Here is an 18,875-nt window from a genome sequence, read left to right as displayed (position 1 = left end):
CTCACATAGCCCCGATTATTTCCATGCGTTCTAATAAATAATTTTGTTAATTAATTATTTAAAAAAATTTTTTTCTTCTGCTGTCGGCACAGTATTCGCGAGAGATGAAGTGCAAACAATTTCGATTATTTTTTGACAGTTCTCAATAGTTCTCGCACAGTTTCAATCTATTTCATGCGTTTTAATAACAATTCCGTCAATTAATTATTTTTTAACAATTTTCCATTCCGACTCCCGTCGGAATCTGTTTGCACCTCATACCTCTGCTGAATGCAGTGACAGGAGTCGGAATAGAAAATTGTTTAAAAATAATTAATTAACGGAATTGTTATTAAAACGCATAAAATAGATCAAAACTGTGCGAGAACTAGTAAAAACTAAAAAATGTGATCGAAACAGCACTTTGCACGTCTCGCGAATACTGTGCCAACGGCAGGAGAAAAATATTTCAAAAAATAATTAAATAACAAAATTATTTATTGAACGTATAGAAATGGTCGGGGCTATGTGAGAACTAGCGAAAACTGTCGTAGGAATAATAATCAACTCTGTTTGCATCTCATACCTCTGCTGAATGCAGTGACAGGAGTCGGAATAGAAAATTATTAAAAAATAATTAATTGACGGAATTGTTATCAAAACGCATGAAATAGGTCGAAACTGTGCGAGAACTATTGAGAACTGTCAAAAAAAAAAAAGTGATTGAAACTGTTTGCACTTTACGCGTCTCGCGAATACTGTGCCGACGGTAGGAAAAAAAAATTCAATCATTATTCTAACGACAGTTTTCGCTAGTTCTCACATAGCCGGACCATTTCCATGCGTTTTAATAACAATTCTGTCAATTGATTATTTTTTAACAATTTTCCATTCCGACTCCTGTCACTGCATTCAGCAGAGGTATAAGATGCAAACAGAGTCGATTATTATTCTAACGACAGTTTTCGCTAGTTCTCACATAGCCCCGACCATTTCCATGCGTTCTAATAAATAATTTTGTTAATTAATTATTAAAAAAAATTTTTTTCTTCTGCCGTCGGCACAGTATTCGCGAGAGATAAAGTGCAAACAATTTCGATTATTTTTTGACAGTTCTTAATAGTTCTCGCACAGTTTCGACCTATTTCATGCGTTTTAATAACAATTCCGTCAATTAATTATTTTTTAACAATTTTCCATTCCGACTCCCGTCGGAATCTGTTTGCACCTCATACCTCTGCTGAATGCAGTGACAAAAGTCGGAATGGAAAATTGTTTAAAAATAATTAATTAACGGAATTGTTATTAAGACGCATGAAATAGGTCGAAACTGTGCGAGAACTATTGAGAACTGTCAAAAAAAGTGATCAAAACTGTTTGCATTTTGCGCATCTCGCGAATACTGTGCCGATGACAGGAGAAAAAAATTTTTTTTAATAATTAAATAACAAAATTATTTATTAGAATGCATGGAAATTGTCAGGGCTATGTGAAAACTAGCGAAAACTATCGTAGGAATAATAATCGACTCTGTTTGCATCTTATACCTCTGCTGAATGCAGTGACAGGAGTCGGAATGGAAAATTGTTAAAAATAATTAATTGACGTAATTGTTATTAAAACGCATGGAATAAGTCGGAACTATGCGAGAACTATTGAGAACTGTTAAAAAATAATCGAAATTGTTTGCACTTCACCTCTCGCGAATGCGGTGCCGACGGTCGGAATAAAAAAATGTTGAAAAATAATTCATTGACAAAATTGTTATTAAACATTATTTTTATGAATTTTTATTTTTATAGTTTTCGCTGGTTCTCACACAGCCCCGACCATTTCTATGCGTTTTAATAATAATTTGGTTAATTAATTATTCTTTAACATTTTTTTACTTTTACCGTCGGCACAGTATTCGCGAGACGCGTGAAGTGCAAACAGTTTCGATCACTTTTTTTACAGTTCAATAATTCTCGCACAGTTTCGACCTGTTTCATGCGTTTTAATAACAATTCCGTCAGTTAATTATTTTTTAACAATTTTCCTTTCCGACTCCTGTCACTGCATTCAGCAGAGGTATGAGGTGCAAACAGATTCCATCATTATTCTTACGACAGTTTTACTGTGCCGACGGTAGAAAAAAAAAAATTTTGAAAAATAATTAATTAATAAAATTATTTATTAAAACAAATGGAAATAGTCGGAGCTATGTGAAAACTAGCAAAAACTGTCGTAAGAATAATGATGGAAACTTTAATAACTTTGCACTTTACGCTTCTCGCGAATGCGGTGCCGACGGTCGGAAAAATAAATGTTGAAAAATAATAGATTGACGAAACTGTTAGTAAAACATGTACCCCGGGGCCATGCGCCATTATCTAGAACATTATATCCCATCAAATAGTCGAAAGATTTTGTTACTCGCATGATTGCGATTGTAAAATTTTAAGATCGCGAGTATGCGAGTAAAAAAATTTTTCAACTATCTGTTGGAGTATAATGTACTAGATAACTAGATAATGGTGCGCTGTGGACGGGCAGGCAAAAGTATTACTAAAATATAATGTACTTACTATGCTCGTTTGCAGCGGTCCACAGCGATCGTCCTGAAGCAGCGAGGAAGGCAACGGCGAAGATAATCCTGAAGCAGTGAGGAAGGCAACGACGATGCACTTCACACACCACACCACACCACACCACACCACACCACACCACACCACACCACACCACACCACACCACACACACACACACGAGGCGATCGCGATATTCTTTTCCGATAGACGAGCAGCGTACATGTTCACTACCGAATCTTCGCGACACAACTAACCCACCGAACCCCTCTCGTCAGGCAACTGAGCCCGGTCCGCGCGGAGTCGTCGAAGCGTTTGAAAGAGGGAAGGAGAAAATAGTAGGCGGAGCTAGTAGCTGATTGGCTACCGTGAGTCGGGCGACTCGGGGATTTGGCGAAAAAGAAAAGATAACCGTTAGGCTCGGAAATCGTGGAGGGGACGATTTCCGAGAACTGCGGTTTCCGCTTCGATGCTTCGAGTAATCGTTTCTCGGAATTCGTCGAGGGGACTGGCGCCTGAGTGGCGCCTCACTTTTTTTTGACGACAGAAAAAACTTCGGACAAGCATCCCGGAGCCTCAACAATTTCCGAGAAGCGATTATCCGAAGCATCGAAGCGGAAGCCTCGCTTTTTTTCTATGACGGAAAAAATTTCGGACAAGCGTTTGCACTTAAAATCAAATAGGCCAAACGCGATTTTCAAAGAATCCTATTCAATCACTATTCTCGTTCACATGAAAAAAAATTTACTTACAATTAGAACTTAAATAACAGTGGTATGATGCACGAGGTCACGAAACAAAACCCGAGAAAAGCTCCAAGAATTGTTGAATGCGCACGTCAAGACACTAAACAGAAGTAAATCAATTCGCTCCCAGAGTTTTGTATCTCTGTATGATTGCGCGACAACTAGTAAAGTTTCATTATTGGCACGATCGGCACGATCGACATTCTGCCGAACAGATTGCGTACCCTCCTCGAGCGAATACGCGCACATGAAAACTTTGCCCGGAACGAAAATCAACGTGTGTTGACAGTGCCGTCGTGCTAGCAAACGATACGCGAGCCATGTGAGATCGTATGTAGCAAAGGTGGTATTCATGTGTAAAGCGCGGCATCGTGCGTTTGCCTTCGGTTTCGAGTGAAATATTCGAGTAAAGTGTGAAGATACATTCGGTAGAATATCGCGAGTGCCAATTAAGTCAAGTGCTACTATAGTCGTCGTGCGAGCATATAAAATACAAAATTCTCGAAACAAATTTGTCTCCGTTCGTTGTATCTCAGCGCGTAATTTTCATTCAACCGCTTTCCTCGGCCTGCGTTTCCACGAAGTTACGTACAGTTACGTGACGCCACTTTCGTGTTGATTTTCGTTCGGGGCAAAGTTTTCGTGTACGCGTATTCGCTCGAGGAGGATACGCAGTCTGTTCGGTAGAATGTCGTGCCAGTAATGAAACTTTACTAGTCGTCGCGCAATCATCATACAGAGATACAAAACTCTGGGAGCGAATTGATTTACTTCTGTTTAGTGTGTCTTGACGTGTCGGGTACTTTTAACGTATTTTTCCAAATGTAACGGTTGCGCCAAATGAAATTCTCGGACGCGATTTACGTTTTACTCGTGTGTGATATATTATTTGTAATATCGGGAGTGTCGAATAAAGTATCGGGCGATCGTTATTAATGTGCGGTTCGAGAATAGCAGGATGATGTGAATAGTAGAAAGTGGCATCCATGATGGATTCGAGCGACTCAGTATTCCGGAAAAGGAATGTAGCAGTAGCAGCAGCAGCAGCAGCAGCAGGAGCAGCGACAGCAATCGGTGAGTGAATTTTTATTATGTATATTTGGAACAAAATGATATGTGATAAACGCGATGCGAGATAAAATATTGGTTCTGTTCCTTGCTATATCTGTACAGAGTCAGTATTGCACATTTGCATAAAACAGATTTAAAATATGAATGCATATAATTGTAAAATTTACGGGTATAGCATAAAACAGAACCAAATAAACGTGGACATAGCATAGAAGAGACCCAAAAAGTCATGCACATTACCTACGGGATTTATAGATATTTGACTACATAGTTCAATGTGCACATTTTGTGCACATAGAGGCGCTGATGAATAAAAACACCTAAAACGACGCGATGACCGCTCTCAGGTTCTTCTCTGGTTCTAGTCTTTATAGATCCGACAATGAGAGATGCGGAGAAATTGATCTATTGTTAAACATAGGTGGCCATTTTGAACGATATTTAAAATAATGAAACGTCGATCAAAAGATTCAGAAACTAAACTGTTGCATAAGCAACTGTAAGAACAGAAGATTTTTAATATAAAGAAAAAAGAAAAAATTAAATCCTATTCGTTAAATGTTATTTAATATTCGTCGCTGCCATTTTAAACAACCCCTCTGTTCTACTTCCCCCCCCGCACTTATGCTCCATCCTCTGACATTCCTATATCCATGTACTCTAGTAGCAAAATACATTGGTAGTATATTGGTAGTATATATTGGTTAATATTGGCTAAATATTGGTTATATTGAAATGTATTGGCTAATATTTTCCCAATATAACGCCAATATTGGTCATAAAATATTGGCTCTAAATTAGAACACAATTAATGTCTAATATGAAAAATCAATTAATTCAATATTGGCCCAATGCTGAACCAATATTGAACCAATATTGCTGCTTAAATAAATTGGTTAAATAAAATGAAGCGTCGATTTTACAATACTGGACCAATATTGGGAATATTGTCTTTACTTTTCAATATTGCGCCAATGTTTTTTGCTATTAAGGAATTAACACAGTCTATTTCTTATAGCTGCACCATTGAACTGATATATAGATGCAATAATTTAAAGTAAGATAAGTATTTTTCCTCATTATTATATGCATAACTTATTCACCAATTCAACAGTGCAGTTATAAAGAACATACCAATAGATAGAAAAAGGAAATAGATGGAAGAAGGAAAAGGACGCAAATAACAAAGGAATTTTGATGCGTATTAGCGATATAAATCATGGAAATGCATGAAATAGACACGAATAACAAATTAATGCACACAACAGAGAGAAGGCTTAATTTTCTCTGGCACACAATACTTCAAATTATTTTCTATAAAAAAATAGTTAACATTTTTTGCGTAAAAAATTATTACATGTAAAATATGAAGAGACGTAGTTAACTTTATTGATTACTGAAGGACACAATTATATTTACTTTTATATTACAGATTTTTAATAAGAATGAAGATAATTACCTATAAATATGGATTGTAGGATAAAAAGAAGTTATCGCTATTATATTATAAATAAAATATTAACAAAAACAATATTTGCACTGTAGGCTTTATTATCTTCTTTGAGTACAAAACGGTTTTTAAAATCGAGCTACTTATCGAATATGTAAAATAATCCATAAATATTAATATATATATGTACATATTAATCCACACGTCATTATATTCTTTATTTGAAAAAGGTACATGATAATAAATAATAAAATAGACGAAGGGAAAGGATTGATTCAATTAATATACTTTTTAAAAATAATTTTCCTTAGTTAGTACACACTTTGCATATATTTAATTTATTAAAATCCAGATAAGTCTGTAGCAGAAGGGAAAAACGAACGCAATAGCTGACCTCGTTCCTTGTCTATGTACAAAGTTTTACGTTTTACTATTATTTCATGTTCAAGTATTCCTCTTGCTTTGATTAATTCTGCCTGAGACTCTTCAGCACGTTTTAATTCTGCCAGTATAGCAGAGGTTTGTTCGCCAAGTGACTTCACTTCTTCAATAAGGCTAATGAAATGAAAAGTTTATTTTTTGTCAATAATATTTTTCATTAATTTCCTAAATAATTATTACATTTTCCACGACTTACGCATATTGAGGTACATCTCTACAACTTTCAATATTACGCCGATTTAATCTATTATCTAATCTCGTCTGTGCTAATTTCATTGCATTGTTTAATCCTTTCGATGAATCCCGAAGTTCCTCAATTAGCTTTTCTGTATTTGCTAGTTCGTGTAGGCACTAAAAATAAAAATGTTTTGATGTTCTGCATGAGCTTTGCATATCTTTTATTGCGTTTATAATTCTTACGCGAAGTAACTCCTTTTCTAGTTGTTGAAGACACTCTTGTGTGAGTTTTATATTATCTGATAGTGCAATATCAACGCGAGTCGCTTGATCGCGTAGATCCTTAATAGAATTAGTGTATATGTCGTTCAAGTTGGACCTTAATTTTAATGATTTTTGTTTAGCAATCTCGCAAGCGGTTAATACTTCTTGTGTAAAGTGTTCGTAGTTTGTGGGAGTTGATTGACTAAAAAGAAATTAATTATGTAGATTGATTGCGTCAGAAGTTTTACAAAAAAGTTTTGCATATGTCACATTGTAGGCTGTATATATATAGTTACGGGACATTTATTTTATATGTACTTCAATTTTCATTATGATTATATTTTATACAGAAAAAATAAAAAAATTTTCAAATTCTAAACGAGGATACTTCCTTAATTATTGTCGTCGTTTATGTCTAAAAATGTTAATTTGCGATGTTCCTTCATCAATTTCTCGCACGTCTATAAACAGTGCAAACTCACTCGGCTGGTATCCTTGTAGCTCCAGGATTCCACGATAAAAGCGAAGAATCATTAGACAAATTCACACATACGGAATCTAGATCATAAGCGTGGATTTTGTCAGACCAATCGTTCTCCGCCCGCGCCTTCGCGGCCCTCAACTCGATCATCTGCGTCTGAATTTGTTCGCGGGTTCTGCTCAGTAAATCTCGTATCTCGGAAATAAGCGCTACTTCCTGAAATAGGTAACGTGAATTAAAAAGTTGCGAAGCGATTATGTCATTTCGATGAAGTAATCCGAGATTCGACCTTCGCCAGTTGCTCTTCGACATCATCGCGAATGAGATCAGAGTCCAACCGAGAGGAGCGTAGCTGCAAAAAATCGTTCGCGATTGACGCAGGTATGGTCAATGTTGATAACGATCGTTGTACACGACGACACTCAGCCTCTAACAATTCCATCTCCTCCGCGATGGTGGCGATCGCGTGTTCTAATTCCGCCTTCCAACGATACACTACATTAGCCCGTGTTTTTAAATGTTCCGTCGTTTTCAATTGCACCTTGTCGGCTGCTGCGTACACTTGGTCCACACATTGCTTCGCACCGCTGGCCGTGACTCTAAGAAAGTTCGTTTTTATTGTAATAATAAATGCCTTTGCTTTCAATGCGACATTGTCGAATTTAGAGATCCTACCACTAATGCAAATCAAATTCTAAACGCTATGTCGAATAATCGCAAATTATATTGATTCACGTACTGGGCATTGCAAATTCTCTCATTCGATTGCTGAAAGATACTCAAATTATGCGCGCGCCATTCACTCGGTCCGTAGCGAGTGATGGAGTATCGATCCGCGACTGGTCTCAAACCTGTTATTCCGCCCTCGCGAGAGCAGGTTACTTTCCCCGTAGCCCATGGACCAAGAGATCCCATTGTGTGTTCGGGCTTCGATGGGTATTCATCCTCGGGTTGAGGTAAATAAAACGGAGGTTTCTCGACATTGTCGACACAATCACCACATCCATTCTCCATCTCAAAGCATGGTTGCGCCTTCTAGTTTGTCGATAAGAAAACAGTCGATTGTTTGTGTACAACAATATATGTGTATAATAATGTGAATAAATACACAATTCTCTTTTACAGATATACATGCCGTTTGGCATTCATTTTCCACATATAGTCTCTAATAGTTTATTTATACATATATGAATAAAATGTGCTAGCGTATGTATTAATTGTTATCGATTGCGGTGTCGATATGTGTAATTTCTGTAATTATTGTAAATTGGTGAGATAAGATTACCTCAGTTTGTTGTTGCGAAACGTGTTGTGGGCTTTCAGCACAGCAATCATGTTCGTTCGGAATATCCGACATTTCGTAGGATAATAAAAAAAAAAAACACAATATACGTAGCGTATTTTACGACTTACAATTTAAAGGTACATTGAATATGGGATTAGAGACAGAAAATTGCAATGTACGTTCACGCATAATGTAAATTTCTGTTAATTTAGGTTGTCGTCCGCAAATACGTCTAGTAAACCGGATTTATCGATTTAATACGCACAGCTGGACGAATCACATCATCCCTTTCTTCTGAAGAAGGGGAAATGTTTTCAAATCAAACTAGCCTCTTTTTGTCAAAGAGAATTGATTAATTTTTAATACATGCACGTGACTAAGTTCAAGACATTTGTATTTTGTTATAATATTAAAATAAATATCTCCGCGTAAAGATATTTACGTTTTTCTCTATACACAAAAAATAATACATACTACTTATATTAATTACTTGAAATAAGTAAATATATTTTGCAAATATCTTATAAGTCAATGTATTATAAAATAAACAATGTTTTATTTTATAATAATCATTAAATTTAATCAAAATATAAATATTCTGAATCGGGTAATATTTAAGTAATACTTTAATTAAAAAAATATTAAATTGAAACAAAAATTCGATTTGCATATTTTATTTTTTTCAATAAAATTTCTTTGATAAAATATCATTGAAATAATATAAATTTTTTTAAGTATATAATAATTTCTAAAATTTGTGATAAGCGAGAGAGAGAGAGAGAGAGAGAGAGAGAGAGAGAGAGAGAGAGAGAGAGAGAGAACACATTTTAGAACTATTATTTTAAATATTGTTAAAGATAACCGCTATTTAAAAGAAAAGAAAGTAAATCATTTTTCTTAGCAACAGAATTGTTATTTTTCTGTGTGTAGTTATATGAAATACTCTTTTACATCTCTTTTAATGTAAAATAGCACAAAATGATCCCGGTTAAACATTATTACAAGATAATTATACTGTACACAGTATATACTATATACACACATGTAGATATTTTTATGCCCGTACACGACGAAAATATTGATAACCTGGTATTATCCTATCAAAATTTGGGATAAAAATAACTTTATGTAAAAATCTCTTTAATATTCAGATTGTGCTAAATTCAAATAATTTAATTACATTGTTACTTGATAAGAAATTTACTTATAAATTTGAATGCATAATTAAAATTGAAAGCACAATGTAGAGAAAAATTATTTAATAATTTCATTTGATAAACAAAATTGTTACACAAAGATAATTTGAAAAAGAATAAATTTTTAAGTAACTATACGGTATTTCCAGAACAAACTAAGGATTACTAGTAATAGATTATATTTAGCAAAGTTCCGGAGAAACAGAATGCGCAATATTCTGACATAATTATATTAATAATTATACATTGCATTATACGTTGCATATTTTCAGTAGATCGATACATTTAATTATTAGATATACGTCGTATTGTAGAACAGAATTGTAAAATAACAAAGATATAGGTATTTCTTCCGAGATTATAAAACATTGACTCTAATTCTAAAAAATAAAAAGATAAAAAATAATGTACAAACATTATATCACTGATATTGTTTATTATATTTCCATATACTAGCAATATTTATGAATATTTATTACATTAATATTGATAGAATATATCGATATAATATTATCATATCTTTCTCTATTTTTTGCAGTAAATCATAAAGTTCTGAAAGATACAGATACGAATAAGCATAACAGTTAAATTGACCTTTACAAGCAATCTTATCACGCGTCAGAAATCAGCTAACGACGGTAGCGACGGTGCTTCTATAAATCGCTTAAGCATTTACCCGTCAACCGTTGCTGAGTGTAGACGCTGAGAAGAAAATGGCAAAGCAAGCCCAAGTTAAATATACCCAAGTAAGTTGATATCTCGTATTATTATCTAAAATGTGCAAAAATTTTGTGTCTTTTTATTAAACATTAAGAGTTAATTGTTCCAACTTCTGGGTAAACTTACCTATCAGGTAAATATATGTTTGTCTTTATTTATTTAAGAAAAGAAATAAAGATAGACACATGCTTACTTGGTAGGCAAGTTTACCAAGAAGTTGGAACAATCGGCCCTAACTGTATCCAATTCAAAACATAAATATTTAAGTGATAAAGACTTAAATAACAGAGTAATTTTTCCTATGTTATCTATATATGGAACTTTTCAACTTATTTAAATGTATTTTTATTTAAAGTAAAACATGAATTTAAATACTGTAAATTTTAATTAAAATTGAATAACATTTATAAAAGATGGTTTTGATGGAAATTCCTAATAGAAAATTTTTATTACCGGCTCGAATAATTTTTTAAATCAGAAATATATATATATTTAATATCGCCTATATGAGGCAATACTAAATGTCATGTGTATAATTAATCACTTAAATTTTTACAATCACCAGAATATATTGCAAGTCGACGATTTCGTCAGCCTTATAATATAACCATTTTTTCGCCGGAATATACAATATGGTGATGATGATCTCTATCAATCATGTCAAATATCCTTTTTATAGTTGTTCATCGATAATGAATTCGTGGATGCTGTAAGTGGCCGTAAATTTCCTACAATAAATCCTGCCACTGGGAAAGTTATTGCTGAAATCGCCGAAGGAGATAAGGTAAAATTCTCACATTGAGTATATCAAATGCAAACAGTTTTCTATTTTATGGACTCCATGCTATTTCTTCAGTTGTAAATCTTTAATTAGAAAATAACTGATATAAACAATTTTGTTTATTTAAAATTGAATCAATACTAAAAAAATAATGGTTCAATGTAGTATTGAAAAATAATTAAGTAAATATAAATGCTTCACTTAAATCACATTGGCAGTATTTATTTCAGTTTCGATAATTTAAACAAAAAATTTAAAATTTAGAAGGATACTAAATTGATAGTCTGTCCTTTATAACTGCTGAACCAGTGCAATAAATTAGAAATTAGAAAACATTATTTGTCTTTAACATATTGCACCAGTTCAGTAGCTATAAAGAACAGATCATAAGTGAAAAAAATGACGTGATTTAATTCACACAGCTCGAAAATTGAATTGTACAGAGGAAATGATTTTCAATTTTTTAAATGACATAAGATAACTTGGATATATTTGTTTTTCTGTGAGAGATAAGTAAAAGGTTATCTTATCGTATTATTTATATTTTATCTGTTTAGTACTTATATATCGAACAAAAAGTATGTGATATTTACATGTCTACATGTATGTAGATATCTATTTACGGACTGCATTAATGTTCAAAGAGATCCTTTTTTCATATTAGAAACCACAAACTGTTTCGCGCGCGCTGTTTAGCTTATTTTTTACTTTTTAAATAATTAGACACTATAGACGCGCGCTTCGCGCGCACTATTTAGCTTTTTGTTTTCTTTTTACTTTTTGAAAATAAACTATAACGATAATTGAATAGATAATCATCTATACAAATTGCTCAAAATTCAATCGCAATGAGTTATTCTTACAATACATAAAGTAAACGAGACATTTACATTATGCGCATATAAATAGAAAAATGTACATACATTTACTTGTGTTAAAGTTTCAGAAGTGCTTTAACAACTCTGACAAAGTTGATGTCTTTAATTTATATATAAATTAATTTCTTTACAATTTTTTAAATAAATTTTTTTTAATTTGATAAAAAAAATATTATAGATTTTTTAAAGTATAAATCCTTTTTTCAAACATCTAACATGTATAAGAGATTGTAATAAATTTTTTTCAGGCTGATGTAGATAAAGCAGTGGAAGCTGCTAAACGAGCCTTTAACAGAAATTCGAAATGGCGCACAATGAATCCATACGTCCGTGGACAACTTATGCACAAGGTAAAATTTTGTGACAATAACTTCTTATAAATAATGCAAATATGAATTTTATACTAAATGTAAGTTAATAAAATAGTTCGCAGATCTCATTACGCGCGATTTAGATTATATCGCCACTCTCGAAACTCTTGATAATGGAAAAACATATGCAAGTGCTGTTGGCGATATTCAAGCAAGTATTGCTACTCTCCGTTATTATGCAGGATGGTGTGATAAGATACTTGGGACTACCATTCCAACAGGTAATTTATTTCTAAAATTATTGCCATTTAGATAATTATCTTACGATATAATTATCTTACTATGTGAATAGCATTGCTGTAAATTAATATGCTCTATTATATTTTATCCATCAATTATTTTTTTTACTGTGACAGATATAATGTAAATCATAAATTGAGTAACAGTAAGTAATTCTATTTATTATTTGACTAGGCGATACCACTCTTACATTGACGCGAAAGGAGCCAGTCGGTGTTGTTGGACAAATCATCCCTTGGAATTATCCTTTCCTGATGTTGGCTTGGAAATGGGCCCCTGCCTTGGCTACTGGATGTACTTTAATCTTAAAGCCAGCAGAGCAAACACCATTGAGCGCGCTTTACGCAGCTGCTTTAGCTAAAGAGGCAGGATTTCCAGCGGGTGTTGTAAATGTTATTCCAGGTTACGGCCCAACTGCTGGTGCAGCTATTGCGGAACATCCAGAAATTCGTAAAGTCGCCTTTACCGGATCCACAGAGGTATTTATATTTTGTTCAATATGATTGTATTGATAGAGATATATGTATTAATATATAAATTATGTTTTATCTCTAGGTCGGACATTCCATAATGGTAGCTGCTGGTAAAAGTAATCTTAAGCGTGTCAGTCTTGAATTAGGTGGCAAAAGCCCGCTCGTTGTTTTTGATGACGTTGACGGTATGTTGTAAGAATAATGAGGAATTTTAATATATACTTTGTTGGATAATTAATTATATTTATATCACGTATCTGTATTTACAGTGAAAGAGGCTGCAGAAATCGCGTATAATGCAATATTTATAAATCATGGACAAAACTGTTGTGCAGGATCACGAACATTTGTACATTCAAAGATATATAACGAATTTGTAAAACATGCTAAACAGTTAGCGCTTAACAGAAAAGTTGGAGATCCATTTGATTCTAAAACGGAGCAAGGTCCACAGATCGATCAACAGATGTTAGACAAAGTTTTGAACTTAATCAATTCGGGCAAACAGCAGGGTGCTGTTGTAGAAGCTGGTGGACATCGTAAAGGTGATATTGGCTACTTTGTAGAACCCACAGTTTTTTCAAATGTTACTGATGATATGAGAATCGCCAAAGAAGAAATTTTTGGCCCTGTTCAAACAATCTTGAAATTCGATACTATGGATCAAGTAATTGAACGTGCCAATCGCACTAACTATGGTCTTGCTTCTGGTATAATTACTAAAGATATTAACAAAGCTTTGGAATTTGCCCAAGCTGTCGAAGCAGGTAGTGTTTGGTAAGTACAAAGAATAATATATGATAATATATTGCCATATGGGCATGTATACTTAATGATAATTTCCAGGGTAAATTATTATGATGCTATCACACCACAAACGCCATTTGGTGGTTTCAAACAATCTGGCATAGGACGTGAATTGTAAGTATTAACTGATAAAACTGGTAATTTACATAGTATGTTATCAATTTGTATTTTTTTTTCAGGGGAGAAGAAGGCTTAAAAGAATATCTCGAGATAAAAACAATTTCCATCAATATTGCAAAAGAGAACTAATATATATATTGCATGATGTCTGAATTTTTAATTTTCATAATATTTTTGTTTTAAATAAAATTTTTGTATCAGAATATTAATAAAATAAAATATATACTGATTTATATAGTGATTTATCGTATATTAAAATTTGGGAAATCATATGTTGATATCTTCTTTTTCATTTCTCTTACAATATAGAGAAAAAATTGTATATATATTTGTGAGACGTGTATGTCTCAAAAAATTAGGGAAATATATTTACTGTATAAAGTAAACTCGAGATAAAGAACAAACTAATTATATTTTAATTTTATAAACATAACACTTTTATTCTATGTAAATGTTAAAATTTTGCAGTATATTTCAGTATAATAGTAAATGTATTGTTTTACCTACATGTAACACGATTGTAAAATTATCTATATGTTTCTGCGAATCGTGGGCTCAGGATAATCATCTGGTGGTATTCCTAATTCTTCATCTGTCCATTTAGATGGATCCGGATATGGAAACTCTCCCTAAACATAAAAATAATTATTAAACAATTATTAATGACATAGTTTAAAAAAAAATCAAAATAAAACAAATAATTTCCTGTAATTTTTTGAACGTTGAATTTAAATTCAATTTTCAAATTGCTCCATCATGTTGCAATTTTTCAAGTACTTTATCAAATTGTGACAATACATAATATAATGAAGAAGTTTTAGCAATCAAAATTAAACACATTGTTAAAACTTTTATCTCATAATTTTTATAAATTATGTCTAAGATTAATAAGATATTCATGATCAAATATGATAGAAAAGCAAATCTGTAAATTAAATCATTTAGGACTTGCCAAATAGCTTTCAACTGTTTCTTACAATTTTTTAAGTCGTTGAATATTAATTTGATGTTAAAATTGATAAATTCAAAATGGATTCAATATGGTAAATATTAAAAATTAAAGCATATATACTTTTGAAAAAAATTATGTATAAAGGTTTCTTATAAAACTACTAACATAAATCTAATGCTAAAACTCGACAAATTCAAAGTGATGGAATTAGTGTATAAAAATGATATCTTTTAGATTTTAGCAAACAAATTACATCATATGTATACATATATATGTATAAATATTATATATATATAAATTTTTACACATATACTCCATTTAAACAAGAATATTTTGTTAACTGTAGCAAATTCCTTTTGAGAACTAAAAGTTCTAGCATACTAAATTTAAATTACAATAAAACTTCCGAATGTTACATATCATAACTCTAATATAACAAAGTATCTGAAAATAGTCAACTTTTATAACTTAATTGTAAATTTCTTAAAATTGTGACATGATGAAACAAATCAGATTCATATTAGACACCAAAAAAATTATTCTAAAATTATTCTGGTATTAAAACAAGTCAATTTTTGTTGAACTGTTTAATTGACCTGTCCTTTTCAGCTAAATCTCTCTTGTACCATTTACCTTCCCTCTTTTTTTCTCCGATATAGAAAGAAAAGCTGAATTGTGCAAAAAGTTCAGAAAAAAATTTATTGAAAATAGATAAAAGTTAGTTATTTGAAATTAAGCAATACTTACCACAACGTGGCCAAAGTCGTGCCAGAAATGCCATAACACCCACCACCACATAAAACCTCCAAAAAGCTCAGCTACAAATACCCACGTCTTGTCTTCTGGTGGGATATCGCGATATACTCCGTGACTGATAAGGAAATAACATAGTAAATTAGAGCAAGCATATTAGATCATAGTATTGTCTATATTCTTTTCGTGAAACAATTGTCAAGATACACTTGTCGTATTCGATAATAGTGAAACATTCGAACATAACCTGTAACATAGAATTACATAATAATCTTATTTACCCGTGAGATAGTCTAACGGGACGCAGATTCGTCGCTGCGACGATTTTACTTTGACTACTTATTCTCACTCCATGAGCAATTTTTAATAAGCCTAATCCTCGTGAAATTATCATTATTACAAATAACTCGTCACTACCGACGAATCCTTCCTAAGTTTTTGCGTGAACTGCACTGAACTGCACTTGATTGCACTTGCGCGGTGCGGCCAAGTGTTAGATGGTGTCGATACACATTCGATAGTTCGAGAATCGCAATATTGACAGATGTCGCGACCAGTCAGACCGCGTACCGAGCGAGATCATTGTTGATTCTTCGCGTTTCAAACCGCTCCGCTCATTTTTCGCAGTTATTAGTATCCGAAGGTGGATCACGCACGCGAAGATAATGAGAAGATTATCGCGAGTGTTACCGCGCGGTGTGTTGAACGTTCGTTGGAATGCGTTTGATCTCGTACGATCGCTATCACGTCATCATGTCAATCTCGTGATTTCGGTATCGGTTATCAATTTTTCTGTAACGGACGGGATTCTGTAATGATATCTGATCTCTTAGTAATATTTGTTAATTCTATCGCGTTGTGCAAATTATATGATAAACAAGCTGCCCAATAACAATGTAACAATATCAAACTGTCATTAGAAATTAAAATCTCATTAGTGTTGTGTGTGGAATATTCATCGCAATCGCCCTCGTATTTGAATTGTGACTTTATCCGAGTACACAAAAGGACAGTAAGCAGCAACGGGAATGTCAGGAAAAATATCAGGTGATTGTCATATTGTATGGAGATATAATATTACATATTGCGTCAGTACTAACATTTGATAGTTCCGTCAAGTGAATTCCGCGCGACCGTAGTATTTGTACATTGACTTTTCCGTAGGTTATGTACGTACGTAAGATAAATGTACGAGATTTAATCCTAACGCATGTGCGTTATATATGCAATTTTTATGCGTATCGTAAGTGATTAAATTGACAAGCATAATAAGTAGCAACTTTTAATCGTTACCTTATAAAGTTAATTAATTAATTAATACAGAGTAGAATAATTAAATAATAATACTATGATTTATATGTAGTCGTGGTTACTGCTGTAGTCATTCTGTAGATTTAATAAAGTAAATATAATTGCTTTTTTAAAAATATATGAATAAGATTTAAAAAAATCTTTATTTTACTTTTTTTAAATTAAAATACGTGATTAATTAGTTATAATTAAATTATATAGTAATATTATAATTGTGACAATTATATGAATTTCATATATTTTTATATTTTTACTGTCCAGATTTATATCTGAATCACAAGAAAATCTAAGAATATAGCACTAAAAATAAACATTTTTAACTTAATTTGAAAGCTGGAGAGGGCATGTATTTAATAAAAAAATATTATTGTTATTATTTGGAAGTAAATTTTGCTCGCAGAAAATTAACAAAGTGTAACTTTCATAAAGTGATTATTTTAATATAAACATTACATATATCGTCAATTATACATATTCACAAAAAAATATATGATTTGGAATTTAAGGTGTAATCTCTTCAATAAATTTATAAAATATGACTTTTTACGTAACATTGCAACGTTGTGTCCTTTTCAACTATTGCTTTATAAATCACAAAGTAAGAATTATAAATAGTATAAACAGTGGATACGAATTTAAAATACCCTAATATGCGGGACATGTAATTGACAGATTTTGAAAGTTTTGAATCTACATTTTACAAATTTTAAATTTGTATATATCACATATATTGATGTTTGTTGCAATTTGAATAAGACTGTGTGTACAATGTTACGATGTCACATAGAGGTTCTATTTTGTGAATTTACTAAAAAAATATATAGTTTAACTCTCAAATTAAAATAAAAATTTATTTAAAAACACACACACACACAAACATATATGTATATATACATATTGTGTATATATATATATATATGTATATAATAGAATTTAATAGGACAAATATAACTAAAATTAAAACTAATTAACTTATTATACTTTTTTGTAATATTTGAATAGCATTGAAAATAAAATTATTTTATGAGACATTATTAACAATCATAGTTATATAGTTCTATACTTATATTTTTTAATTAAATTATAAATATATTTTTAATAATAATATTTTTAAAGCTTAAAATTTTAATATTATAACTGTTGAAAATAAAAAATGTTTATTAATTTTTTATTTAAAAATATTAAGTAAAATATTGAAATGTAATAACAGATATTTTTGCATTTTATTATTTTGTGTGTCTGTTTTGTTTGTTAGAAAAAATAAAAATAGAATTTATGTATTTTAATATTGAATGATTCTTGCTAATAGAGAGAAAGGTTTATATAAATTATAAATTAAAATTAATTTAACTTTGAAGTTAAAATTATAGTCAATAATAAGTTTAAATAAAAATAATAAATCTGTATATATTTGACATTTTATTTGAACTTATTAAAAAGATTATATTTTAAAACAAGCAAATTAGAATAAAAGTTTTTTTATGAGAATATTAAAAGATTAAATGAAGGAAATATAAAATTCAGAATTAAATATATATATTAAAAAATATGAGAGAAAGAGAGATAGTGAGAGAGAGAGAAAGAGAGAGAGAGAGAGAGAGAGAGAGAGAGAGAGAGAGAGAGAGAGTGTGTGTGTGTACTAGATGCCTATAATTTGAATGTAAAATTATTACTAAAAAATACATTTTATTTTTACTATAAATATGCTAAAAAATAAATCAATTGTTTGTTTTATCAGAAATATTTTTTAAGATGCTTTTTAGATGTCTATTGTAGCATAAATTAATTTGCAACCATATTATTATTTATTACAG

General features: G+C 31.6%; 3 protein-coding genes across 4 annotated transcripts; 1 reads left to right on the top strand and 2 right to left on the bottom strand.

Annotated features, from left to right (window-relative positions):
- Positions 1-5,892: 5,892 nt before the first annotated feature.
- Positions 5,893-9,025, bottom strand: LOC105837341 (tektin-4). Its single transcript, XM_012682024.2, has 7 exons — positions 8,460-9,025; positions 7,914-8,209; positions 7,464-7,773; positions 7,176-7,390; positions 6,673-6,895; positions 6,449-6,603; positions 5,893-6,366 (listed from the first exon to the last, which is right to left on the bottom strand). The coding sequence occupies exons 1-7, from the start codon at positions 8,529-8,531 to the stop codon at positions 6,153-6,155; spliced, it is 1,485 nt and encodes a 494-aa protein (XP_012537478.1). The 5' UTR covers positions 8,532-9,025; the 3' UTR covers positions 5,893-6,152.
- On the top strand, positions 7,538-14,458 carry LOC105837342 (retinal dehydrogenase 1). 2 transcript variants are annotated; one of them, XM_012682028.3, is made up of 10 exons: positions 7,538-7,555; positions 10,194-10,401; positions 11,055-11,159; positions 12,283-12,384; positions 12,461-12,626; positions 12,820-13,124; positions 13,201-13,303; positions 13,388-13,895; positions 13,965-14,039; positions 14,105-14,458. In XM_012682028.3, the coding sequence occupies exons 2-10, from the start codon at positions 10,369-10,371 to the stop codon at positions 14,172-14,174; spliced, it is 1,467 nt and encodes a 488-aa protein (XP_012537482.1). In that variant the 5' UTR covers positions 7,538-7,555; positions 10,194-10,368; the 3' UTR covers positions 14,175-14,458. The 2 variants fall into 2 exon arrangements, with proteins under 2 accessions (XP_012537482.1, XP_012537481.1); XM_012682027.3 differs by lacking the exon at positions 7,538-7,555 and adding an exon at positions 7,995-8,130.
- LOC105837343 (NADH dehydrogenase [ubiquinone] 1 beta subcomplex subunit 2, mitochondrial) lies at positions 14,439-16,226 on the bottom strand. The gene is made up of 3 exons (XM_012682029.3): positions 16,032-16,226; positions 15,745-15,868; positions 14,439-14,674 (listed from the first exon to the last, which is right to left on the bottom strand). The coding sequence occupies exons 1-3, from the start codon at positions 16,142-16,144 to the stop codon at positions 14,576-14,578; spliced, it is 336 nt and encodes a 111-aa protein (XP_012537483.1). The 5' UTR covers positions 16,145-16,226; the 3' UTR covers positions 14,439-14,575.
- Between the last annotated feature and the right edge of the window lie 2,649 nt (positions 16,227-18,875).

Source organism: Monomorium pharaonis, chromosome 3 (assembly GCF_013373865.1).
Source record: "Monomorium pharaonis isolate MP-MQ-018 chromosome 3, ASM1337386v2, whole genome shotgun sequence".
Lineage (NCBI taxonomy): Eukaryota > Metazoa > Arthropoda > Insecta > Hymenoptera > Formicidae > Monomorium > Monomorium pharaonis.
The sequence above is the reverse complement of the archived record's forward strand: the minus strand, read 5'-3'. Positions and strand labels throughout refer to the sequence as shown.

Excerpts from the sequence above, each read along its gene's own strand:
- LOC105837342 (XM_012682028.3), top strand. The coding sequence starts at position 10,369 with ATGGCAAAGCAAGCCCAAGTTAAATATACCCAA. Across the intron at positions 12,385-12,460 it reads GTGGACAACTTATGCACAAG|TTCGCAGATCTCATTACGCG; the intron begins GTAAAATTTTGT and ends TTAATAAAATAG. Across the intron at positions 12,627-12,819 it reads TGGGACTACCATTCCAACAG|GCGATACCACTCTTACATTG; the intron begins GTAATTTATTTC and ends TTATTTGACTAG.
- LOC105837341 (XM_012682024.2), bottom strand. The coding sequence starts at position 8,531 with ATGTCGGATATTCCGAACGAACATGATTGCTGTGCTGAAAGCCCACAA. Across the intron at positions 7,774-7,913 it reads GAGAGAATTTGCAATGCCCA|AGTCACGGCCAGCGGTGCGA; the intron begins GTACGTGAATCA and ends GAACTTTCTTAG. Across the intron at positions 7,391-7,463 it reads TCGAAGAGCAACTGGCGAAG|GAAGTAGCGCTTATTTCCGA; the intron begins GTCGAATCTCGG and ends TACCTATTTCAG.
- LOC105837343 (XM_012682029.3), bottom strand. The coding sequence starts at position 16,144 with ATGATAATTTCACGAGGATTAGGCTTATTAAAAATTGCTCATGGAGTG. Across the intron at positions 15,869-16,031 it reads CCCGTTAGACTATCTCACGG|TCACGGAGTATATCGCGATA; the intron begins GTAAATAAGATT and ends TTTCCTTATCAG. Across the intron at positions 14,675-15,744 it reads ACGACTTTGGCCACGTTGTG|GGAGAGTTTCCATATCCGGA; the intron begins GTAAGTATTGCT and ends TTTTATGTTTAG.